The 26,073-nt window shown below is 38.3% G+C and overlaps 1 protein-coding gene across 4 annotated transcripts in view; it reads left to right on the top strand.

Annotated features, from left to right (window-relative positions):
• PREX2 (phosphatidylinositol-3,4,5-trisphosphate dependent Rac exchange factor 2) overlaps positions 1-26,073 on the top strand; it is a 190,774-nt gene that overhangs the window by 132,371 nt on the left and 32,330 nt on the right. For 2 of the 4 annotated variants that reach the window (XM_054815635.1, XM_054815637.1), the window contains 5 exons: positions 969-1,010; positions 3,683-3,900; positions 6,604-6,706; positions 8,910-9,053; positions 13,596-13,710. In XM_054815635.1, coding sequence (XP_054671610.1) covers positions 969-1,010; positions 3,683-3,900; positions 6,604-6,706; positions 8,910-9,053; positions 13,596-13,710 — 622 coding nt within the window. Of the gene's footprint in view, positions 1-968; positions 1,011-3,682; positions 3,901-4,405; positions 4,764-6,603; positions 6,707-8,909; positions 9,054-13,595; positions 13,711-26,073 lie in introns of those variants that run through there. The other 2 variants (XM_054815639.1, XM_054815638.1) reach the window with 2 other exon arrangements.

Below are 26,073 nucleotides of genomic sequence, written 5' to 3'. Positions count from 1 at the left end.
GGTTAGTTTTAGTAAGGGGCAACATATTCCCAAATTGTCCTATTGTCCATGAACCCCATAGCAGCTCTGCTGGCCCACTGAGCAGGACTTGGAATAGGACTGCACAGAAAATTGGGTGCATGAAAGAAAGGTTGCAAAGATGTGAAAGCATGTGTAGTAGCGGGGTGTTCCTACAGGCAGGCAGTTACTGTAGGACAACTGATGTGCTGGAAGTTTGACACTCTCTAAGGTTATGGCAGCTTTTTAGCGTGCCTGTTCCTTGCAGTGGTGGTGAACACATTTAAATTTGTGCTCTGGTACGTGGTAGAGGAGAGGAATCACTTCCTTCAGCCCGCAAAATTTGAGGAGACCTTCTCCTTCAAAAAAATACCGCAGTGTAAAGAGATATAAACTCAAGGTTTTGTCAGTCTAAATTCGGAGGTTTTTTTAAATCTGTACTTTTTTACTTCATAGATTGTTAAGTGAAAAGAAATGTTCGAAGCAAAATAAAATCTTGAAGGTTGAGAATAAAGTGAAAATGCTGTTGTGTTTTTCCTGGATGCTTTGGTATACATTAAAATGAGGATAATGATGAGATTTTCAGGTATGGAACAAGAGAGGGAAAAGAAAAAAGAAAGAATTGGGGTAATGTGGGAATCAGTGAAAACCGGTCTTGGTTTTCCAAGTTTTAAGACTGGAATTCTTCATATGTGGACTTGCACTGGCCAGCTGGTACACACGTACCAGATGGCAGCTGCCTCTTTGTGTGTCTTTCACAATGTTGGTGCTTTTGATTATTATCGATTTTATCAAGTCCTATGTAAAATTAAGTGAAGTTGAGACTCATTACTGTTTTGTAGTTATCAATCAGGATTGCCTTCACGAGAAGTTGGAATTAAGCTGTGTAAAATGAGAAACTGCAAATGCATTATCATGTTGGTGAAAAGACTTTTAACCATGATTTCAATGTATTTTCTTTTTTCTTTAAGAGGTGAAGGCACGAATGCTCTTGGCACTTCTGGAGTATACAGGTAATTTTCCTTGTTTTGGGAGTAGGGGAAGTGAACGTGGATGGTTTGAGAATTTTTTTTGCTTTTGTACAAAATACTGTGTTTAGAGAAAGGAGAAAAATCGCAGATATGATAACTTGATAATCAACAACTTTACCCCTGTGTTTACAGTGAGGATTCCTGAAGAACGCAACAATTCCAAAGACATTTCTAACAGACGTGGCACATTCTTTTTTTTTAGTACAAAATACCTTCTTTGGTCATTTACTTTGGATCTGGGCAGATGAAGTAACTACTAAATCACTGAGCTTGTGCACAGTACTTCCACTGTCTGTCTTCTTTTGGGCTTTTTCCTATTTGCTATCTTTTTTCTTTTCTCCTTGTTTGCATCTATTTCCAGATGTACCTTACTATTCTAACCCATACCTTTCCTTTTATCTTTTTTTAGAGAATACCTTTTTTTAAGTCCCTCCTTTTTGGAAGGGGTCTGATTATGCTGTGTATTATTCTGCCATCACCCCATGCATCATACAGCTTCAAATACACAAAACATGCATGTGTGTCTGCGAAATAAATGTCAGTAAATCAGTATTTAGAAAATAATAATTGTGGTAGAAGATTCTCTACAGTTTGTAGGTGCATAAGTGTTCAAGTAAGCAGTCACATTTGACTGTAAAAACTAATTATTTTAACTATCTTGCAGCACTATATGAATCCAGTATTGTTTCATGATTTTGTTATGACACAGAACAGCAGTTTTATAAAGGGGAATATAACATTTCTTTGTTGTCAGATTTCTTCCAAATATTATAAAAGCTTTTAGTAATTTCTCAGGTGTTATAAAATTAGAAGTGACCTGAGAAAATACCCCAGACTTGATTTTTTTAAAGCAGTTTTCCCTAGTTACACGGTTTCGTAAGTTCATAAATTCTATAGTTTTATTAGTATAAAAATCTTTTTGTGAAGAGCCCAAAGTGCTCTTGTATGCCGTATCTGATGTTCAAGTAGTATTAAACGAGCTTTGGAAATGAGGTGTTGGAGACACAGGAGGGCTGCTTCTGAAGCAGGCCATACAGAGGAAGGCACTGGAAGTCAGCTGCTGTTAGACAAGCAGAGATAAAATTGAGCAAAACGAGGAGAGAGAATGTGTGTTGAGCTCAAATCCCTGCGCGCTGCTGTGACATTGGAAAGTCTTTGACCATGGAGAAGCCGATGGGATTTTTGAAGCTGGAGATGGGTGGAGTTTTAAAGGTGAAAATTCTGTCTGTACTGGATTGTGCACAACTTGAGAGATGGGAGAGATGGAGAGAAGGAGAGAGGTTAATTTTAATAATCAAAACAAAAAGGAATGAGTCACAGTGCAGAAGCAGTAGTGATTAGACCATCTATGGTAAACATTCGTGAGGTCCTGAGAGGCTGGCAAATGGAATCAAAATGATAGTAAAAGAGCGGTCACTATTATAAATACTCAAGGAAAAGATTGAGGAAGATCTCAGAAGGAAAACAGACAGAACAGAGTTACTTTGAGAAATACTTGGAGTCCAAGAAAAGCATATTTTCAAAATCATTATTAATTTTGTGAGTACAGAATTATTTCTGCTGACTTATCCAGTCATCTATAGTCTTGCCAGCTCCATAGAGAAGGTGGAAAAGGAGCTAAGCCTCTTAGAGACAGAGGAATCTAAAAGTGAGGACAAAGATTCTAGGCTTTGGAAAAGACCTCGAAATCACCTAATCTTCTCTTGCTCTGACAAAGATTAAGTCTACCTGTACCATTTGTGATTGATGTTTGCCTAACAGCTTATAATGATAAAAATACTTGAAGACCTTCAGAAAAGAGAAAGAAGGAAGCACTGAATATTTATCACCACAATTTTGTGCTTTACTGAGAACATGTTTCCCTTTCTAACTCTTTTGACCTTTAGCTAATCTAATGCCTGTGCCCTCCGGAATAAATTGGTAGGTTAGCTAGTCCCTAATTTAAATCAGCTGCTAATGGTTTTACATAGACTTCTACCTAGGGACCTGTCCTGGACTTTTCTGACACCATAAATCTGTGCTGCTTCCTGGATACGTGATGCTGCTCTGTGCTCCTTTTCTAGATTCTATTTTCATATATATATATTGTATTTGGATAGAGCATGTTCTGCTAGCGACACTCCTATATGCCCTGTCTGCACTTTACAGCAGGCAGTCTTCATCTGCCCTACCCAGCTGGTAGCTATGGAGTTGACCAGATGATGCAGTTGTATTAAGAGCTTCTGACTATCCTTGCTTTGTGTGGAAAGTAAATGCTTTTGTGCCCAGCTGGTTCTCACATTGCAGCAGAGAGATCTGACTTACATCCGTTACCCTGTAACATCAAAAGTATATAGAATTGATGACATGTCCATTAAAATCTACAACATAAACATGCATTGTTTATGAAGAGCTACTTTTAAATTCCAGATTTTAAGTAAATTTCTCTATAATTTTAGAATTATAAAATAATCTTTTAATGGAGAAAATGGCAGTTTTGGTCGTGGAGTGCTATTTACATGGTAATAACATTAGGCTCTAAACTTGTAATGTACTTTACATTAAAATGACTTGGTTTTTAGTGAAAGAAAAAAAATTCCAGCATAGATCCTTTGTTGCTAATGAATCTCCTGTTCCGTTTTTGCTTTTCTTCTTTTGGCTTTTACCCGTCACAGATAGCGAGATACAGCTGAGACGAGACATGGTCTTCTCTCAGAGCCTAGTGGCCACTGTCTGCGCTTTTTCAGAGCAACTGATGGTGGCCTTAAATCAGATGTTTGACAACAACAAAGAATATGAGATGGAGACACCGGAGGCCAGCAGAAGGTGGTTGGAACAGATAGCCAGTGCAGGTCTTCTGCTTCATTTCCAGTCCCTGCTCTCACCTAACCTGGTAAGACTCCTCATGTGGCATGCTTGGTCACAGCCTGCGTTTGTTCCCCGAACCAGGGGTGCGGTGAAACAGTCTGAGTTATAAATGTGATTTTCTGTGTCCTTTGCTTAGCTTGTTACTTAATTAGCTGCTATTTGGAAAAATTACAATTTAGATAATTACAGATAGGGGAAATGTTTGTTTGTGATATGGGAAATATGTTTTCAACAAAGACAGTATTATGTTTGGTTTGAGTTAGCAGATAGCGAGTTTACCCTTGACTCCCCACCGCTATCGTAGCTGTTCCCTAGAAGTGAATGTAGTATTAGGCGATAACCAGAACTTCACTTTGCAATAAGCAGCAATGCAAAATACATGGTTTGGATAATTTTATCATCCTCTCCCCCAATAAACAATAGGTGTGTAGTAGTTGAAGGACTAGACATGCTAGTCCATTTTGCTCCTGTCATAGGGCAAATCCTTGTAGCCTGTCAGGGTAATTGGAAATCTGCTGTTTCTTCACAAGGCTTGGCAGAGAGCCATGGCTTCAGAAGGAATTAAGAAAAGGACATGGCTTTGTAGTCCTCTAATCCCGTTACCCAAAGTGCTGGTTCCGCTATTTAAGCTGCTTCTCACATTAGACTGGGTCCTGCTAACCTGAAGAACTGTGAAGCAGTCTGTGCGGTCTGCTGCATGGCAGTCCTTTCAACCTCTGGAGGTGCTCACTGAAAATAACTGATTTGGTACATCCTACCGTATAAAAATCCACGCAGATAGCAGACACTGTTCCTGGCATCAAACGTCTTCTTTCCTTGCCTTGTCTACCTCAGCAGCAAATTGCTGACAAGTTGACCTGAAAAGCTCTAGAAGCAGAAGAGATCAATAAAAATAAAGGTATTTCTAAATCATAATCATAAAGCATTAATCTGTGGTATTGTTGGAGAGCATCGACTTGAGCTAGTGTGAGCAACTGCCTCACAGGTAGTTGAAGTACCTATGCGGGCTTGCATGGGACAGGGTATGTCAGGACGAGGTGTGCAGCTTAAAAACAGATAAAGTCAATGCCTGAGAGAAACACATGAGGAGTATGTGAAGAAAGCACAGTCAGGGGAGCTGGGCATCATGTCTTGAGACTTGGGTACTTCTTAGCACCGTGCAGCACCATCATGTCCTGGTGCTGGAGTCCTCAGAGATCAAGAGTAAGTTCAGTTGATGCCTGTCTTATGTTTTTCCATGTGCTTAGTTGTCACGTTGCCACAAAATAACTGTCTTTACAGCACTGAATACTTCCGTTTTTTCTTTCAAGATTGTAGAGATTTCCTTTGTAGTGAAAATGCATGCTACTTAGCTATTTTCATATAATCAGATACCAGCAGTGTGCATTGTCAAATTGAAAATAAAATTAAATTTAGTCTCTTCTGTCTAACTGTTCTTAACCAAGGGAAAAGTATTTAAAGGCAACCTTCTCAGCACTATTTTTCTTACAAATGATCCGTGTTATTTTAAACAAGGGTATTTGAAGGAAATTGCGCTCATTATGGCCGGAGTTCAGTAAAGAATGAGCAGTTGTGCAAAGATTTCCCATGTCACTGAATGGTTTTCAGACTATTCTGCTGATAAAACTGCTCTATCCATAGAGATTTCATAAACTGAACCAGGAGACAAAATATTTCTAGCAGCTTTTTTTTTTCCCCCCCATAAATACAAGGGGGAATGCTACTTCACTTATAGATCAGGTAAAATCATGGGGGTTTGTTTTTCCTTTCTATAATTCGGTAAGCTATAATTTATTCTCATTTTATAGGCAGCTAGTTTATTATTCTTTGCTTTCCTACTGTTTCAGTTCTTAGAGGAGGAAAAATGCATGCCTCAGATTTCCATTTGGCTCTTGCAAACTTGAGGTGCTAGGGGAGGGTTGTATGAAGAATAGAATTACTTTAAGTGATTATTGATTTCTGCTGTAATTGCTCTGCATATTTAGCTCAAGATAACCATACTTGTAGACAGCTATTTTCTTTTTTAAAGATTCAGTAAAGTGTCCTGAGAAGTTAGTAATTTACTTCCTGAAGCTTTTTTGGTAAATGAGTCTGGATCTCTTTAGCTCAGGAGTACACAGAGTGAACCATAGGTGCAAATCAGAATATTGGCATATCTACATACTTGACTTGCATCTAGAGTTTTGTTGGTGAAGGTGCAAATCACCCTGAGCTGTACTTGTTCTGAGCTACTAGTTCAATTATTGGTGCTTAGAGTGGACGTGATGAACTTTCATCTGGTGTTTATAAATGAAATGCTGAAGTTATGACATTTTTAAAAGAAAATTGCGAAAAATAAGAATTTGCTTTTCGCATTTCCCCTCTGCTAATTTATAAGCTAGACCTGGCGTCAAGACAAGCTGTTGAGGTCTGGTATCTTACATCAAAATAATTACAGCATTGTTTGATTAAAAGCCATGAGAAGTAATGGTAGCTATAAATTACCTATTAATTTACTATGCAAAATGATAACATTCATTTTAATAATTTTAGACTAGTAATAAAAGGGAAAGTGCAAATAGAAAAAAAGATATTTACATTATGTAGGAGTTAGTTAGGTTATACACTGCATCAGTGAAATGTTGTGCAACATTCTGTAGTTACTTTTATGTCCTGCTCTCATATTATTTCTGGTAGGGAAAACATCTGGCTGAAATGACCATTTGACTTTTTCTTTTGCCTTTTTTAGGCTGATGAGCAAGCCATGCTAGAAGATACATTGGTTGCACTGTTTGACTTGGAAAAAGTTACTTTTTACTTCAGACAATCAGAGCCAGAACCACTAGTTGCGAGTGAGTAATTATAATTAATATCTGGGCTTTACTGTGCAGAAACATTTTCTCTGTTTGTAACATTTTTCTCCTAGAACATTACCTCCCACAGGGAATATTATATAACTTGGGATTATGGAGAATTAGTAGATCTGGAGCTCTCCTAATATTCCTAGATTTCCTGAAATACAGCTAACATCGGTGACAATGCAGAATCGTTATCTGGTAATCTCAGTAACCTTGGGGGCAAAAGCATTTGCTTAACCGAATTTTCCATTGGGAGTATGTGACTGCATCAGTAAAGTCCCTGGAAGATCTAGTTGTCATTGAAGAGCCATGTAAAGTAAGCTTGAAGGTCTTAAGAGAGAAATGCAATTGAAATGAGATGGAGAAGCATAAAAACCATTTCATTTTATTGTCTCAAAGACAAAGTAGGTCTTGCAAGAGTTTCTTGAAAGGAGACGGCAAACACTGTGAGGATAGCTTTAGATTGTGCCAGAAACTTCCTCTGAGACTTGCTGGTGCAGACGATCAGGGTCCTGAGCCCTTCCTCCCAATACTCGCCCAACTCGCAGCAAGGGACTGTCTTCGCGGTCTGCTGTTCATACCCTTCACTCATTTTCAGCTACTCCTTTATTAATATGTTTTCAGCCAGTAGAGATTTTCCTGCAGTGAACTTTTAGTGAGCAAAAAGCCCTCATATTTTCCTAAGTCTCATAACTCTCCTGGGAAGGGAGGAAAGTATGTCTGCTTCACATCAAGCTTTTCTTAAACAATTCCCTTGCCGGATCGAGACCACACATGAGAGAACTTCTGCAATAACCAAAACCAGAAGACACAAAGCTCCTCCACAAAGCTGCCCGTGCTCTGAAGAATTCAGTAGTGCAGGGCTGGTACTCAGGTAGGAATTAGCTTATATAAGACCGTATTTATTTCTATATAATTCAAGTAAGGACCCTGTTCGTAGTGTTTGTTTTAAAAAGAAGACCTGCTAAGCCAGGTAACAGCATGAAACTGGAGTTACAGGAGCGCTTCCCGATGGGGAGTTAACCCTATGCCTGTGTCATGAACTGTTCATATTGTATCTTCCAACTGAGGCATATGTGCTAAACCAGAGATAAATGGAATGTCCATGTGTTCTAGGATTGCAGTAAACTCTGTATTTCCTTTCGGTTTAAGTGCTGCCACCACAGTCAGGATGACTGTGGTTACAGAAGACAAGGAACTGGCAAATTTGGGTTTTCCATTTATGCTTCTGCGTAGTCAATAAAAGAAAAAAAAGTCTTTTTCTTATTACCAAAAATAGTGAAAACTGTTTCTTTGGAATCTTTTCCATTTAGGTACAAAATAATTTGCGCACACAATGTAAAAACATAATATTATTAACGAAAATCACTGAATTTTATTGTTACTGCTTTCAACTTGGAGGCTTATGTATGGAAACGATACTTAAACAGGAAATACACACAAAACTGACATTGAATTAAACTGACTTCCTCTGTGAGATTTAGCTAAATGGAAAATTTTTGTCAACTTTTGCTAATGGTCACTCCATGTTAGTCATCTGGCATAATACACACACTGTATGTTGGGGAATCACCGTAACTGCAAAATGATACTGCTAGTTGCACTGAACTTGACACCAGTTGCTGTATTATGACATTTAGCTTGTCAAAGTGTAATGAAGTTTTACATACTCTACCATAATACATTTTTTTCTCAATTCAGTCCTTATTTTTAATAATTTAATGAATATGCTGGTAGCTGCTGTGTATTTACTTGTGTTCTATCCCACGCAAATCTGAGGAGATACTGACTTTATATATCGCACTGACCTTATATGTCATGCACCCGAGGAGGGCATGTGAAATATGGCTAAAGGTATCCTTCCAGTGATTTAAACTGTGTGCTGTACATGGATGTTTCTTCTGATTTACAGGGAACACAAGTAGGATGTTGCCAATTACATTATTTGCTTAGTATTTTTGCTGTCATTGACAGGCTGGCAGAGATGACAGTCACTGCTTTTCTCTTTATCTGCTTCCTGATAATGGACAGGCCAAGAGTGAACTCAGCAACACCGAGTATAATGTAAAATACTGCACGTATTAGTCGTGTGTCTGCAGTGATTTTTATCTGACCATGTGAATTTTCAGTGCAACAGTTTTTGGAAAAGGACGTGTCATTGCTTTTAATGAAATAGTAACACTGAGTGTATTCTTAGATGTTCCAATCACATACCAAGCAGAAGGAAGCCGGCAAACCCTGAAGGTTTACTTCTACCTCGATAGTAACCATTTTGAACAGCTTCCTCAAAGGCTGAAGAATGGAGGGGGATTTAAAATCCATCCAGTACTTTTTTCACAAGGTAACTTGAGTTTTAATTCCCCCCCTCCCTAATTCTTTCATGTAATATTTAACTCTCTTTAAAACCCTACTCACTCTGATTTAAATCCTTTGTAACTCTAAGGGCACAATGCTTATATTGAAATATGTTGTTTAATGTGGATATTTATTGAGAACTTTGAACTAAAATGTGAATTTAAGAAATGCTAAGATTTGTGATAAAAAAGTAGAGGCATGAGAATACATTTCTAAGTTTATACCTGTTATATGATTCCAACACCAAAGAATGAATCGTCTTTCATCAGTATTGTTTTGTTCTTTGTAGACATTAGTGGACAATAGTCAGATCATGCAGCTTGCTTTTAAAAGTGTTTTGCATTCCAAATGCTACCATAATCTTTTCCTCTTACTTCAGATTTAAGGACTAAATTGTTACCCCTTGAGAATTTTGTCTCTTTAAAATGTTATGAAGACTTAAATAAGGTTGTCAGGCTTTTGTAGTTATGACACTGCTGACGTTACCGAAGTGATGAATGGTGGGCGCTGATGCTCAGACTGTTCATAAATTGCAGGCAGCCTGCATTAGCTGCAGTGTCATTACAGTCATCAGGAGCATGGAGTTTGATTCACTGAAATGGTGAATGTGAGGTGCTGATTGCCTTGAGCCGCCTTTGATTTCAGAGGGAGCTGAAACTACTCCGTACCTTGCAAAAGGCTTCCAGGGTCTAAGTGGAATAGGCAGAAGTCAGGCATACAAATGAAGGTTTCGAGGAGGGTTTGGTCTCTTATTTATAAGGAGGATGTAAAAGGAAATAGCAAAGATACATGAAGAAATAGTCGAACTTACTGTAAACACAGTATTTTTTACAAATAAGATCCCTGAAGTCTGATTTTTAAACAAACTAATAAAGACACACTTCAGTGGATTTCTTTTGAGCAGATTGATGTCAGTCATAGGGGAAAATGAGAACACTGAGCAGGAGACACATTTCAGTAGAGCAGACAAAAAGGCACATGAAAGAGAACAGAAAATACCTTGGTTCAGATGAAACCCTGGAAATACTATTTTTTTAGATTCAAGAGGGGATACAGATTTCTTCTTTCTTTATCATATCAAATTTCTTTAATTTTCAAGAATCCGCCTCCAAAATAGTCCATTAGACTCCAAGAATAAGAAATCCTGGATAGGAAGTTAAATCCTAGTGTTTAAATCATTGTTTTGGGTTTTTTTGCCTCATTAATGAGTGAATTTGGGATTCTGTTTTTTACTTCTTTCCTGTGAGGTTTGACTGAGCTGCCATCAAACTAATTTGGTAGATCCACATCTTTGACTGAAATTTATTAGCTACAAATGTAGAAATCTTCTCTAAGTTCCTCTGTGAAATGAATCCTTGCTTCCCAAGCTTAACAGAGCTAAGCTGTTTCCTGTCTAAAATAGAATGGTTTATAATGTTTTCAAATGGAACATTTAAAAAAATCGTGTTTGGAATGCTTTATCAAAGGCATAAGTCAGTGCACATCGGTCTATTTATCTCTGTGTTGCTCTATTCTGTGTGGCGTAGCTCCATGCCTGACATTACAAGTCTATATATTTGCAGGATTGGGACTGTAGACTTTTAAAAGTTTATAAATGTTAACCCAGAATATATTATCTGTCCCTCCACTTATAATAACCATTTTGTGCAACCAAATATTAAGTGTATACATTTGAAAGGATTTGCAGGATTGGGGTCTGAGAATGATGAGATATTGCTCTTGGCATTCAGATTTCTCCATTTCCTACGTTAGAATTGAGATCTCAGCAATAAATAAGCTTAATTAAAAGACACTTTATTTAAAATTAAAATTCACTTTATTTAAAGTTGTTACTTAGTCTCTTAATTATCCAGAGTTTTTTAATTTTTTAGTTTTTCATGGAATCCTAGAATAATTCAGATTGAAAGGGACCTCGAAAGGTCTCTAGTCCAACCTCCTGCTCATAGCAGCGTCAGCTGTGACATCAGACCAGGTTACTTGGGTGTTTATTAAATAGGATCTTGAAAACACCCAAGAACAGAAACTGCACAATCTCTTGGGTAACCTGTTCCTTTACTTGACTGCCCTAATGGTGAAAAAGTGTTTTATTTCTATTGTGTTGAAGCATCTCTTGTTTCAATGTATGTCCATTGCCTCTTGTCCTTCCAGCATGCACCATTATGAAGAGCCTGGCTCTGTCTTTTTGTTGACCTCCTGGTAGCTAATGACACCTGACTAGTAGATTCCTGCTGAAGCCATCACTAGTGCAGGCTGAACAAGCTCAGGTCCCTCAGCCTCTCGTCACATGTGCTTCACCCCATGACCCTCTACTAACTTCTTCCAGTTGATCAATAGCTTTCATGTACTGTGAGGCCCATAGCATCTTGAATACTGTGTCTAGTTATCTAATGAATGTTGAGTAAAGTGAGGATGAGCACTTCTTTCAATCTACTGGCCATGCTTATGTTAATACAGTTTAGAATGCTGTTGGCCGCCTTGGTTACCAGAGAACACTCCAGGCTCGTGTTCAGCTTGCTGTCTAACATGACCCTGAGGTCCTTCTCAGCAGAGCTGCTCTTTAGGCTCTACCTTCCCAGATTCAGGACTTGACATTTGTCTTTGTTCAGTTTCACGAGGTTCCTGCTGGCCCATTCCTCCAGCCTGTCTAGGTCTCTGTCTAGGTGGCCCTGCACTTAAGTCTATCCACTGCTTCTCCCGGTTTGCTATTAGCTGCAAACTTACCTCCTCCAGGTCACTGACAAAGATGTTGAACAATATAGATCCCTGTGGTCTGCTTGCAATGGGCCCCTAGGTGGACCATGTCCCAGTAGCCCCTAGCCTTTGTCTACCCATCCTTCCAGGCTTTTTTCCCATTCGGTTGTCTACGCATTCAGACCAGATTATCCTAACTTGGATTCAAGAATACTACAGAAGACATGTTTATAAGGAGAGCTTCCTTACAAAAGAGCTTTCTAAGATATTAGGTAGAAAAATGGTAAACCCTTCAAAAAGGGGAGAGCCAAAGCACACACTGTGGGATTCTCTGCCAGCACCCATGAGCATGGCCCCCGCAGCGCCTGTAGAGGCAGAACTGTGTGCTCCGGCCAGTCCCGACAGATGACTGAGTTTCCTGGTTGGGTAATCTAATTGGAAAAAAAAAACTTTATGCCAGTAAAATAAGCAGTATGGATTATCAACTCTGTTTGCACTGACATGCTATTATAAATGGACTTCAGTGGATATTTTTGGGGGGGCTTTCTGATGTGACTTAGCACCGAGGAAGTTAAGAAGGAAGTCTGACTGGTGAAATTTAATATTTTTCACACAGAAGTACAATTACAAACTCTGAAAGCACAGAAGGGGAGTGTAATTTGCATGTTCTTTCACAATGAATGAATTATTTATTAACTGGTCATATTAAGCAGTACAAGCAGAATTAATATTCTGTGTGCAGCTGAAGCTGTAAGACGGCAGCATGTTTCCATCAGAACTCTGCTTATTGCTTGCATTTTCTGATAGGGTGATGAATTCTTGGAATGTGTATGGATTATTAAAGTGGCAATATTCCTAATTGTAAAATCTTTAATGCTTCTCCTCAAAAAAACTATTTCACCAAGAGCCTGTGTTTTATATTATAATAAGGTTAATCTCTTAATGTGAAGATGTTGATTTCTCCCGTTCAAATTTTCTTGAGAAACTTTCAAACACTTGATTTGACTTGGCTAAAGAAGAGGTTAAACTCCCCCAGCCCCTTTATTTTAGATACTCAGGGAAATGTTCTTTTTTTCTTTCTTTTTATGAAAACTGTTGCTAGGAAGAGCATCCCAGAATGAAATGGTAGTGCATTCATTTTTTCCTCCTTCTAATTCAGTGCAACGATTGTATGAGAAGGACATTTGATACTTCTTTCAATGAAAGTGTTTAGTTCCTGAGTTCTTGTAGCAATATTCATCCTTGCTTTGGTGAAGTGGATACAACAAAGGTGGACGTAGTCAAGTATTTGACTTCAGAAACTTACCTGAACCCTGAAAAGGAGCTTATAGGGCATTTTCAGAGATCCAGAGAAGTCCAGAAGCAGGCATTCACATTATCAGTGGGAATAACTAGAGGTTCAAGTGCTCAACATCTCCCAAAATCAGGTTTCCTAAGAACTTGTTCGGTCTCCATCTGTGAATGTTGCTGGTACATTAGTCCTCTCTTTCCTCTACCCCAGCTCATTCTGCTGTTTTCTTCCAGGATATATCAAAACTAAAAACCACATTTACATTCACAGGGCAGGAGTACTTTAATTAGAGCAATGGAACTCAAACTAGTGCTCTCCTTTATATTTTCCACAGGGCAAGAAATATAATTTTTCTTGTAAATGAAATCTTAAAGAGAGATCTGTACAAATTTGATGACATATGGAAACAGCTCAGCAATCCACAGTGGGGTCACAGCCTCAAGGTTAAAAGTAATTTGCTGGTGTGTGAACAAAGCTACAAGAAGGCGAATACTAAATATTTAATACTGATTTTTCTATTCTCCATTCTTCTTTCTCTTTTCACAGCATTGGAGAGCATGGAAGGATATTATTACAGAGACAGTGTCTCAGTAGAAGAATTTCAAGCTCAGATTAATGCAGCCTCACTAGAAAAAGTCAAGCAGTATAACCAGAAACTACGGTGGGTAATAAAACAACATTCCTGAGATTAGTTTACTGAGTTCTGCTTTTCAGCTCAGTTTCTATGACACATCTTTAAACTGAAGTGTGTTGCATGGTGGTTGTTTTTCGGTGTGTGATTGAATAAGATCCAAGATTCATGGTTCTGACTTCTTTGATTTCTGCACTGTTATTTTTTAAAAAATTGTTTTCCCATGAAAGCTATAGGTGTAATTGCCTCCAGGTTGTTGTATTAATGCATATAGAAAAGTAAATGTCTCCTTGATCACAAATGGAGTATCAGAATTGCTAAACATTATGGTCTGATTTTGCAGCCCATCTTTACCTAAATTTCTACAGAATAGGACTTAAAAAATGGTGGTGTTTTCCTCAAAGCTGAGCATCTTCCTCCCTGCCCCCACCATACTAATGGGAATATAAACATATTTGGGTACTTGCATCAGGTTCGGGTGTGGGTTACAGAGTGCATACTTGCCAGTATATGTGAAGATTATGCAGCTGTGCGTTTCAGTAGATATTTCATTAAGAAGTTGCACATAAAGACAGAATTCCTGGTATACAAAATAATCTATTAGTTATGAAGTAAAATAATGATGTGTACATAGACCATTCCTGCATCTCACTGTATCTGTGAAAAACACCTGTTTGAGTACACTTACTTGCACATGAGGTGAAGAAGAGTGCAAAGGACTACAGTAAAATCACATCTATTCACTTTTAAAATTATTGAATCAGGTGGAAACACTATCATTTCACTAGAACTGTTAGTTTTTAAAAGCAGCAGTTAAAAGGAGTTAAAAAAAGAGGTTAAGGACAGTGGAGAAGAGGAAAGAGGGTAAATGAGGGTCTCTTTTTCCAATTCCTTCGTCTGTTGGTCCACTCCTGTCTTTGGAAGGTTTTCTTCATGGATCTTGCAGAAGTATTTCTGTAATGTTATCAAAGCAGTGGACTTTCTAGATTCTGTTTTAATCTAAGCAGTACAATAGCAAAATTGATTTTTAAAGCCAGTTGTATTCAATGTGTACTGTATATTTAATTTTTTTTGTGACATCTGTGTCAGTGCACTTCTATGTTAATGACAAATGTAGTATTTAGTCTGTTTTCCACCTTCTTGTATTAGTATTTTCTATTTGGAAAAAAAAAGGTTCCTCCTGAGTATTTGCTTGACAGGGCTTATGTTAGAAATCAGTTTTACAGAAAGCTTTGGTCATGCCAGTATTTGGCCTAGATGAAGTCAGCTAGTGTTGGAAAGAGATTTCTATCAGTTGGACAAGGCAAGACTTCTTGTGCTGTTTTTTCTATGAATAGGCCTAATTTAGCCCCCATGAAAATCCTTGAAAGAAATTCTTCCTGACTTTATGATCTAATGTTCCCTGACCTTGCTTACCTTGTGTGTTAGGACCTCCATTCATGCTGTGGCTCTAATGAGGTACGTTCCTCTTACGGTGTTGTGACTCACAGCTCTGAGCAGTTGCTAACCTCCAAGGCCTCGTTTTGCAAGAAGTTACTATGAAAAAGTTAGAATTTGCAAAAGTTACTATGGGTAGCTCTGTCCAGTGACAAGAATAGGAAAATTTTGGATTTTCTTCCAGCCATCTAATGTCTGATGAGAACATTTAGTAATTGATTTTTTTGTTTGCTTTCTGGTGAACTCTACCCGTTTCTTAAATGAGGCACAAACAGCTTCAGGAATTCACTGGCATAATGTGAAGAGGAAAAACAGAAAAGCAGATGCTTCGTTCTTGTTCTGCCATTTGCTAGCCTGTGTAGGTGTTTGGCCAGGAGAATCTAATAAAGTAACTACAGCAGCAAAAGATATTAACATTTGGATAATTGCACTAAAGAAGAACAAAAAAGTGAAATTGAATACTCCCTGGAAACATACTCAAATGCAATAATACTATCATAAACTCTTCATGTGGAAGAAATCCTCTGTGCAGAACTACCTGATCAGTAATAAAATATGTCGTTCAGGACACAATCCATAAACCATTCTTTCTCCATAGAAAAGGAATGCATTGCTTGCTTGTGAAATGACCATCTGCTGATGACCTTATGCAGCGGAAAGCAAATGGGAGTAATAGCAAAGGAAAAAGTAGTGGGAGAAGAGGATGGGGATTAGTGGGAATGAAACCACTGTTTGGCAGTGACACTGCAGCCAAGTCATCCGTTGATGAGAACTCTTGATACAAGTTCAGCTTCTCTTATGCCTGATGCATTTAGATAATAATGCTCTAATAATATGAAACAGATGAGACCGCTTTGTTGTGTATGGTCGCTTTTACAAACTGAGATGGTGGCCTAACTTGGGATGTAGCAAAGCAGGACAGTAAAATTTAAAAATGACTAGTACCTTTGCTCAGCTACCTCTTAATTTCTTGTGGTAAAGTCTTGTTAAAGTTTGAGTACGTACAAAATTTTTGAGGAATGTGGTGTCTTTGGATGACAAATCTGATACTGATGTGATTAAAAGAATTAATTTACAAACTATTTATCTGAATGAATCAAAAGATATATTAGTAAATTTTTAGTGCATTTCAGGAAGTGTAACCTTTATCCATCATATAAAGTCAAGAAACTGAATCCTTGCTTTTACTGCAAAATTCATTCATAACTATGGAACTGTGACCAGCTTTTCCACAGTATCTGAAGTGATATAATAAATCAAGGTACAAAGTTGTCCTCCTTGACACTGATTTGAGCATCGTAAGAGCTTCTGTATTTCATGGTTCTTGCTTTGGGGCTTTTACAAATACTACCTGAACTATGAAATAGTAATGATAAGATTATCATTTTTATGAGAACCTATGAAAGACAGTTGAAAATTGGTTATAGAATTTCATGCTTATGTGGAATGGAGAGAAGTCCCTCCATCTTCTGTAATACACTTAACCCTAGCTATTTGAATCTAATTAATAATACAAGGGAATTTTTACTCTAAGGCCAGCTAAAGTTGAGTTTTCCTACAATTCCTGAGGCAACATCCTCTACCCCAGCAATATGTAGGAAGTCCTTCATCAGAATAAAGATATTATTTTTTAAAAAACAAAACCAAACAATACCCAGTGTATGAAATTTCTGAAACTGCTGGGAAATCTTCAGCATCTGGCCCACAATTATTCTTAATCGTGCTGCATTTCTCACTCACAGTCATCCAGATTGCACTTATTTTTATAGTTCACCAATGCTGTTTCTCTGACACCGACAAGGAAAAGAAAGTTATGCTCACGTTCTGTTTGCAAGTTGAGCTGGTGCTAGTAGTTGCCAGCAATGTAAATTTAACCTCATCAAATTGTTTGCTAATGAGAAACATGCAGTACAACCAAGTAAAAGTAATTAGGTCAGCAAAGATTTTAAAGATCTTTATTACTATGTGTTTGATAGCTCAGCAGTTGTCTTCTAATTTAGAGGAGGACCAGAAAGACGCTGTGTATCTGACCTGTACAGAGGCTGATGTTGAGTGAGCTCATTCTATATTCTCCTGCCTCCTCCCACTTTTCCCCATCTTCCCCCCTTTGGTACTCCTTGCCATTCGAACAGGCTTTTTCCATCCCGAATCAGTCCTCTTGCTTTTACAGATACCGGAGACTGTTTTGCTTCAACAGTGTGGGGCACAATGGTGGTTGTACCCGTGACTACTACAAATGCTGATAGGAATAACAAAAACTCACAAATGCACTATACTTACTTGGACTGCTCGGTTGGTTTAAGTATTCTCTTGCAAATCGTGAGTCATGTAATTGTAAAAGCACGAGAGTAAACTTTAATTGTAACTTTTGAAGCATTACTGCTTTAAGAATTATTTAGTTAAAATACATTCTGTCCTTTGAATATGATTTTTATATTTGGTGAAGGTCTCTCTTGTTCAGAGTGAGATTCAGTATGGTAGTTATTCTTATGTTGCATAGAAATAAATCTTACGGTCATTACTGCAACCAAAAGATTGGTTGCAGTGCAGGCCTGTTGGAAGCTGGGACAGGTTAGCTGAATGGCCGTAACTCAGCCAGCCCTTGGACTGAGGAGTGACTGTAAGATAAAACATTTTAGTTGGATATGAGAACAGGATTTATCCTCAGAGAAAACAGGTTTTGGATTAGCTTCCTGTGAAAAGTAAGCCACTTTCTAAAATGGACCTTGATGAGTTTAGAAATGACAATTTTGTAATGTTTGTCCAAGTTACCAGAGGTTTGGACTTGATGGCCCAGGATGGGACTTTCAGTCTACAGTAGTAAAAGAATCTTGCTCTTCTGGTCTTCTTTTCTCTGTGACTATTTGACATTTTATCAGATTAGTTTTTTGGTGGGGTTTTTTGTGGGGGTTTTTTTGTCTGTGAATTCTCTTTCTGGGAAAAAGTTGGGTCCCTCCTGTGACATTCTATTAAAGTGCAATTTTCTACAGGTGCTCCTGGTTAGCTTCTTAATCAGAAAAGTCCAGGCACATCTGCTCTTTAAGGGTTTTTTCCTGGACGTGTCTGTGCACATGAGGGATGTATCTCAAAAGCAGAGAGGATGTTCAGGGCACGGGTCATTCAGTGAGGTGCAGGGCTGTGGCTGTACCAAGTATGCTTCCAGCTTCTGCGTCTCTGCAGGATGCTTCGCTGCCTGCTGTTGACTGCAAGAGCAAACCCTGGTTGAATATAGGTGCCTAAAACTGCACATCAACATACCTGTTTGGATTCCAAAACTGTCTATGCAGATAAATATTATCTGATGAGAAATCAGTGCAATTACTGGCTTTTAGATTCATAAACATTTTTAATGCCTCTTCAGCAACTATGTGTGCATTTAGACATCTAAACACCTTTAAAATTTTGTTCCTGATGTTACAGTGGCTTGGATTTGGAATATTCAGAGGGAAATAAGCAAAATAATAGATTAAGGTGAGGTTAGGAGAGCTCTACTTTCCCATAACTTCTCTTTCATCCCCAGCACAGCACTTTCTTGTGACACCCCTGACTATATGATGACCCAGTTCTTCACTCCAAAGATAGGATCATGCTGTGGGAAATACAGCTGAGGATTGCTATCCATCCCCGCCACTGGTGTGGGTGCTAATTACCACTGTGTGGTAATTAACTTGCCTGTGCATCAGTAGACAAAGAAGGTCTGGAAAAAAATGTTCCTTCCTTCCTGCCTACCATTCTGTGTGATTTGGAACTATTCTTTGAAGTCAGCTGTGTCCAGGGTTATTGGCAGCTACTTTTGTAGCGTGTTGTACAGCCAGAATAGAAGAAAAATTAAAGTAAGCAGTAAAAGGAAACGGCCATTTTTTTGGTGGTTTTTTTTCCCTATGGTGCTGCTTTCTTGGATATCGTTTTAGGAGGTAAATGCAAGTCTGTTACGCTGAGGAAGCAATTATAATCAGTGAATCTAATGACAAATGATTTAGCTAACTACCCTCATTATGTTGAACATCTGATTATGCTGAATGTAATATTTGTCATTTTAAAGTGTTTCATTTACAATGTAACTTCAAACGGTTTCTCTGTCTGAACCCTCCTGTATTTATTTTATGGCATAAGTAGCCCTCCACAGAATGATGGCAAATTTAATTTAATTCTTTATTCAGAGATATTATAATCCATGATGTTTTCACATTGTTGTGTTTTCTTGTTTCTTTTAATTTTTAAAAAGACAAGAAAAGGAAACTATTTCTGCCCCTAGAATTTATGCAAGCGTGGAACAAAATCTGTCTGAGGAATATAACATCTTTTTTATTTATACATGCACGTATATGCGCACAGCAGCCTCTCAAGCTGCAGGCTTCTTGGCAGGCTGATGTTTTCCGTATCCTGTATAATTTAGTCAAGGCAGAAAATAGATGTGATGGCACTCAGGGCTTCAGGCTGAACTAAAATTCTCTAATAGTTGCTTCGGTATAAATGAGATACAATGACATGAAGGACATAGCCACTTAGAGACAGTTAATTACTATGAAAGAAAGAGCGTGTCTGTCTCTGGGACAAACTGATGGGTCCTCAAGACAATATGTGTGTTATCACAAAGACCAGATCATACATCAATTCCTGTAAAAAATGCATTAAAATCCACCTTAAAACTGGCAGATTCCTTCCCCTACTGTTTCCAATGGAAAGCTTTTCCAAACCAAATTACTCGTGTGGTTAAGAAGCTTATGCTGTTTGTCCTTGTGCCACTGTTGTCCTGTCCTGTGATTTTAGTCTTACCCTCCTTTCCCTCATGTTTATCCACTTCAGTGAGCGACATGTTAATGAGCAACATTATCTGGTTTTGTCATTGCCATCAAATTCAGAAAAGAGTAACCTGAGGAGAGATACAGGTTTCAGAGTGATTCTGTGAAAATATTTTCTTTTTGGTGCAGTGGGGTATTTATAAAGCAGGTGAAAAACTGTTTTCCTATTTTCAATACTAGGTATTTGATACATTGCTTTATGTTTAAAAAAGCAACAGTAAAACTGGGCTGCAATGCTACATACTGAAATTTATCATGCAATTCATATGATTATAAAAATTGGAAATCTAATGCCTTTTAGATTTTTAAGATGTGGTTCCAAATGAACTAGATACTCGTGGCTGAACTCTTTCTAAATGCAAAATCTTTATGAAGGAGAGACTGAAAATTAAGCATTCACTCTGAAGGGCATAACAAGGAAATAATAGCTAAATTTGTCTCCTGATGAACTTAATGAGAAGCATTTTAGGTAGAACAGAAATTAAGATTCATTGCATCTAAGTGAAGCAAGACCAAAGAGAGAATAGAGAGATCTTGGAAAAAGTAAATTAAATTTGTCTAGCTGGTCTAAAAGATATTGCCAGCTGGCTTGAATCTAACTTTGGGGTTTTTTCTCTTCCAGTGCTATGCTCTTTCTGTGAGTGTAAATTCATTGTTTCTTTAGACTTGTGACAAAGTATGATCAGTACTCATTACAGGTAGTGTTCTGAAATTGAAAATGATGTGTCTTGATAGATTATATATACTGAGTCTTTGCTCACTGAGGTGGACAACTGGTTCATTCTGCTTTCTTTATCCTCTGCAAATGCAGAGAACATGTATCCGCAGGGATCAGAGGTGGAGCCTTTTCTTTCACTCCTCGTCAGTGATAGGAACCCAGCCCAAGCCTGCAGCTTGTACAGCTTATAGCCGTAGTAGAAACCCTGACCACCCAATGAATGTTTGGCATGTTGTCTTTTTTAACAGTGTATTCCATGTCTGGAACATCAGAAGTGAAAAAAGGAGAAATCTACTGTCTGAAAGGCAAACGTGGAAGCAATTACTTAGTACTAATGGGTTCAGTGTGGATTTGGCTGTTTGGATAATGATCGGAGAAGCAGGAAGGCAGCTGTAACTTGTTTGTGGCCCAAGAACTTCCCTTTCACATCACAAATAGGATGGTTTCAAGTGATCTTGGAAGTAGTTAGAGATACTGGAGACTAGATTACTGGAAAATAGGGGTTAAAATGTAGCATGTGAAAAGTGGGCAGTATTACATAGGGCAAGTGGTATTTTTTCCATTTTTTGTCATCCATGACTTTGTCTTCACATTTCTATGATCCCGTTTGTGAGTTTATAAAGGTTTGAGAGTAGGGCTTGATGTGCCTGCTGGGATAGTAGGGCTGTTCCTTTGCAAGCATCTTCCTTAGTTTGCACCTCAGATACTTGCAATCATCCTAACACCAATTTCTCAACATGCCCTCTTCACAGACTGGAGAGAGTTTAAATTGGTGGGAGATCACTAGTTTAGCTAGGTGCTGCAGGCTTGCAAGAAAATGAGGAGCACTGTGAAGAATCATTCCCTCTGTTCAAGAGTCCAGTTTCTAAGGAATTCAGTTTTCCAGGTTGAAAGTCTGTCCTAGCTATGCGCCCAGTCTATTCCACTAAAGCAGTCAGTTGTCAAGAAAGCCCTTAAGTTTCATTTCTTGAAATTTTCTTAACACCCATTCCCACTTGTATAGGTATTTCTGTGCATAACTAAATCTAATTGTTCTCCTCTTTTCTGTGTGTATTTTGCTTGTCTCACCTTACAGTCACATCCTCCTCCCCATAGACTGCACTGTTTCCCACAGTTCTGTTTGCTTACACTTAGAAACCAGCAAAAGCTGGTTTGTCATTTTGTGCCCAGAGTAAGCCAGGAATCATAGAATCATGTAGGTTGGAAGAGAGCTTTAAGATCATCGAGTGCAACCGGTAACCTAACGCTGAAAAGTCCAACCACTAAACCATGTCCCTAAGTGCCACATCTACACATCTTTTAAAATACCTCCAGGGATGGTGACTCAGCCACTTCCCTGGGCAGCCTGTTCCAATGCTTGACAAACCTTTGGCAGAAGAAATTTTTCCCAGTATCCAATCTAAACCTCCCCTGGTGCAACTTGAGGCCATTTCCTCTGGTCCTATTGCTTGTTACTTGGGAGAAGAGACCAACCCCCACCTGGCTACAGCCTCCTTTCAGGGAGTTGCAGAGAGTGAGAAGGACTCCCCTCAGCCTCCTTTTCTCCTGACTAAACAACTCCAGTTCCCTCAGCCGTTCCTCATAAGACTTGTTCTCTAGACCCTTCACCAGCTTCGTTGCCCTCCTTTGGACACACTGCAGCACCTCAATGTCTTTCTTGTAGTGAGGGGCCCAAAATGGAACACAGCACTCGAGGTGCGGCTTCACCAGTGCCGAGTACAAAGGAAATGCTTGCTGAGTTGTTTACACATGAAATATCATAGAATGGTTTGGGTTGGAAGGGACCTTAAAGATCATCTAGTTCCAACCCCCCTGCTGCGGGCAGGGACACCCTCCACTAGAGGTGGGTAAATATGAATTACCTGCGGTAAGTTCAGAGCCACGTGGTGTTAAAATTTTCTGTTCTGCACTTCAGTTTGCACAATAGTTGTGAAAGGTCAGAATATTACTATCTATGCTCTTTGAGAATTTAAAATCCTATACTGTCATGAAGGCTTTCGCTTGTTACAATTAAACCTTTCTCTAATTGCTAGTGACACCATACATACGATTGTATCACTGCCAGAGATGTTAGGACACATGATTTAAAATCACTAGGTCTTAGTAGGGACTGAGAGGGTAATTATACTTGGTAATTTATCGAGACTTAACATTTAGTGGAAAGAACATGTCAAACACTTTCAGATTTGTTTGTTGTGACAGCAAATAGTTTTTTGCAATGGATACTTTGTAGTAAAGAAACAATTGAATTTATATCTGTATTATATATATAAAAATGTATTTCCAGATGTATGTGTATACATATATATGTGCTTATACACATGCTCACCTATATAGTTAACAACCAGATGGCAGAACCCAGAATTGTTATTAAAGAAATGCAAAAGTATATGCGTATATATATGCAAATACACAGAGATATTATTTATTTATGTCATAAATACATGCTTTGTAGTTTGAGCTGAAGAAAAGAATTAGGGACACTATCTCTACCACTTAGTGCCTCTGCACTTTTGTACTGATATATCCTTTGCCATGTTGTTGACCATCCTTATCTACATGATCTTGAATATCTTGTGACCAAGGGATTGAAAATCAAATAGAATTTAAATATAATTCCATCCTTCTGTTGAAGACAGTATGAATTTATTTATATGTATGCCACAGTGATGAAGAATATATAAGACTAAATTCTTCTCTGCTATAACATCAAAGCAAAACCTTTCTAGAGCAGAACCCCCAACTTGCCTTTATTTAATGCCACAACCGAATTACCTGTGCTCTGCACCACTCCAGTCACTTCTTTACTATCGTTGTATTTCAAAGAAAAGATGATGAACATCTAGGATAACCCTCTGGGCTTTCTGGAACAACAAGCTGAGAGTAAGACTAGAAACTTGGCTTTGATTGAATTATTTGCCTGTGCAAAGTAACTCAGGAATACGCACCTCTACACGTTTGGAGTCTCTTTAGGGTTCAATTTTCAATATTTGAAATTTTCAGGATTTTACATGTCCAGGTCAATTTTGGAGGATACCCTATAAAATGCTTCACTGAGAAAACATCAATACTTCCGCATCTCCTTTGTACTCAAGTTCTGGGAAAACATCTTGGGAAAGCATTCATCTTGTGATACATTTTTCTTTTTGAACTCTAAGATGTTTGTTACCTCATTCCAGTGTAAGATTTCCCTGAGAGATTTGTCCCATTATTTGACATTTTTACATGGGGGATATCTTAAAAAAGTGGAACACAGCAATAATCCCCTGTAGTTTTAATGTCTATTGGATTTTCTACCTTTTTTTAAAGAAAGGCTTTTCTGCTACAGCTTAGAGAAATTGTAAGGCTTTTAGAAGCAAAACCAGCATCACATTTGCAGACAAAGAACTATGATTTCATTCTTGTTCATTTCAAATGGATTAGAAAATATTGTCCAAATTGGGCACCATGCCAAGATTGCCATTAACTTTTCCCATAAAATATGATTAAGGACCTTAACAAGCATTTAGTAATTAAGTGAAGTGCTTTGGAAATTTATATGCTGTCCACAGTTTGTCATGTTCTGTAAAATACTGAAGACAGTTTTTATGAAAAGCAATAAAAATAAAGCACTTGAGAAACATCTGGGAGTGTTATCTGATTGGGGGGGGATAGTTTCATTTGTAACAGGATATTTTTATATTTAAAATTAATGTTGTGTATAGTTGATTTTTGTTTGTTCTTTAGGTTAATGAATAATTGACTGAATTAATGGAGTAATTCCTATAATTGTATATCCTGTTCTAGGGTCCATGTTGCTTCATTTTGTACCCTGAGTTGATTATTTTCCATGTACTCCATTAATGTGTGTACTGTTCTATATTTGGTTGCTGGTTTCGTTTAATGCAGCTGAATTTGCTGAAATAACAGTCCAAAGAGAATGGGAGTGCTGAACAGACTCTGAATGAAGCAGCTTTTCCTGTGGCATGGCAGGAAAAAACAGTGTGGGCTTTCAGTCTGATCATGTTCAGTGGATGGCAGGGTGATGCTTTGTTTTTTGGCTTTGCTACCAAAGAAGGTTGGTGTGTTGCTGCTGAGGTAGCTTTTATGTGCTGTGGCCACTCAGAGTGATTTATGAGTAATTTTCTCTGCAAACCTCTTTTCCTTCCAATAGTCTCCAGCTTCCTTTGACACAGAGTACATTCTGGATCATGCACCAGCCTTAATGGAATAACAGGACTAGATTAGCTTTGCTGGGCTTTCTGAGGGGATTAATTCAAACCTTAAATTTGGGAGAGGATGCTTTTCTAAAACTGCAAAGCTATGGGAAGTAAAGTCTACTAGAATTAAAGGTGGCTGGATTTTTTTTATCAGCTCAGTTATTCTAGATTATTGAAGAATAAAGGCTATTCAAATCTGCAGGCTGCACTCCTGCCCTGCGAATATGTAACAGTGTGATGACCTTCTCTCATGGATAAAGCCATAAAAAGGGGGGGAGCGTGGTTTTTATCCATGTGTCTTACATGAATCAGTGTTTTCATGACTGGAGGATCCAAGTGATCCTGTCATTTCAGAGTTAAGAAGCATTATTTTCAGTGTTTATTTTCATATTTTATTGCAACTGAAGTTTGGTTACCACACTCCATAGTTCCAGCCTGGGTTACGGCTCAGCTGTGACCTTTAGTCAGGTCTGCTCCTTGTGCACAGGCAACGGAGCTGGATCCTAGTGATACCTTGAGGTTTCCACTGGAGAATCTATTTTTCTTTCCTGCACATTCCATAGTTCAGTGGGGTTTGGTTTTGTTTTATTTTAACCTTGGCCAGAATTGCTGCAGTGGTAGCTGTTGCCTGGTTCTCACTGGATGCCTTATCCAGGCAGGGAAGCCTACCAGGTGTTTCTATTTTCAGCTGCCCCAGCAGGTTTTAGGAGCTTTTCAACCAGCACAATGAGTTTTATGATCAGAGAATCATTGAATAGTTGGGTTGGAAGGGACCTTTAAAGATCATGTGGTCCAACCCTCCTGCCATGGGCAGGGACAATTTTTTAATTTTTTTTTTCCTTAAGCAATACTTCAGAGGCAGAGAAACGGTGATCTTATCACAGAGATATGTAAGAGAGTTCCTCAGCCTATGAGATGTTTAATGATAGCCTATCTGTGGTGAGCAATTGGTTTGCTTATAAGGTAGAAAGAAAAAGAGTAATTCCTCTAGTGTTCCTGAGTTGAAGGAAACAGGAGAAATGCTCCATGCTTCCCATGTGCTCTTTGCTAAACCTCTTTCTTTCTGGTGTTGAGTGAGAGAAGTTTTCCTGTCTCAGGAGAGAAGGATAGCTTGGAAGCCCTCTGTTCAAATTGTCAGCCTCCTTTGTGCCACACAGAAATTAGCCAACCTTTATCTTTCAAAAGAGCACATTTTGCATTTGTCTCTATTTTTATAGAAACTTTTTTTTGTACTTTT

This window comes from Grus americana, chromosome 2 (genome assembly GCF_028858705.1).
Source record: "Grus americana isolate bGruAme1 chromosome 2, bGruAme1.mat, whole genome shotgun sequence".
Taxonomy (NCBI): domain Eukaryota; kingdom Metazoa; phylum Chordata; class Aves; order Gruiformes; family Gruidae; genus Grus; species Grus americana.
This window is presented reverse-complemented; position numbering and strand designations above follow the sequence as displayed.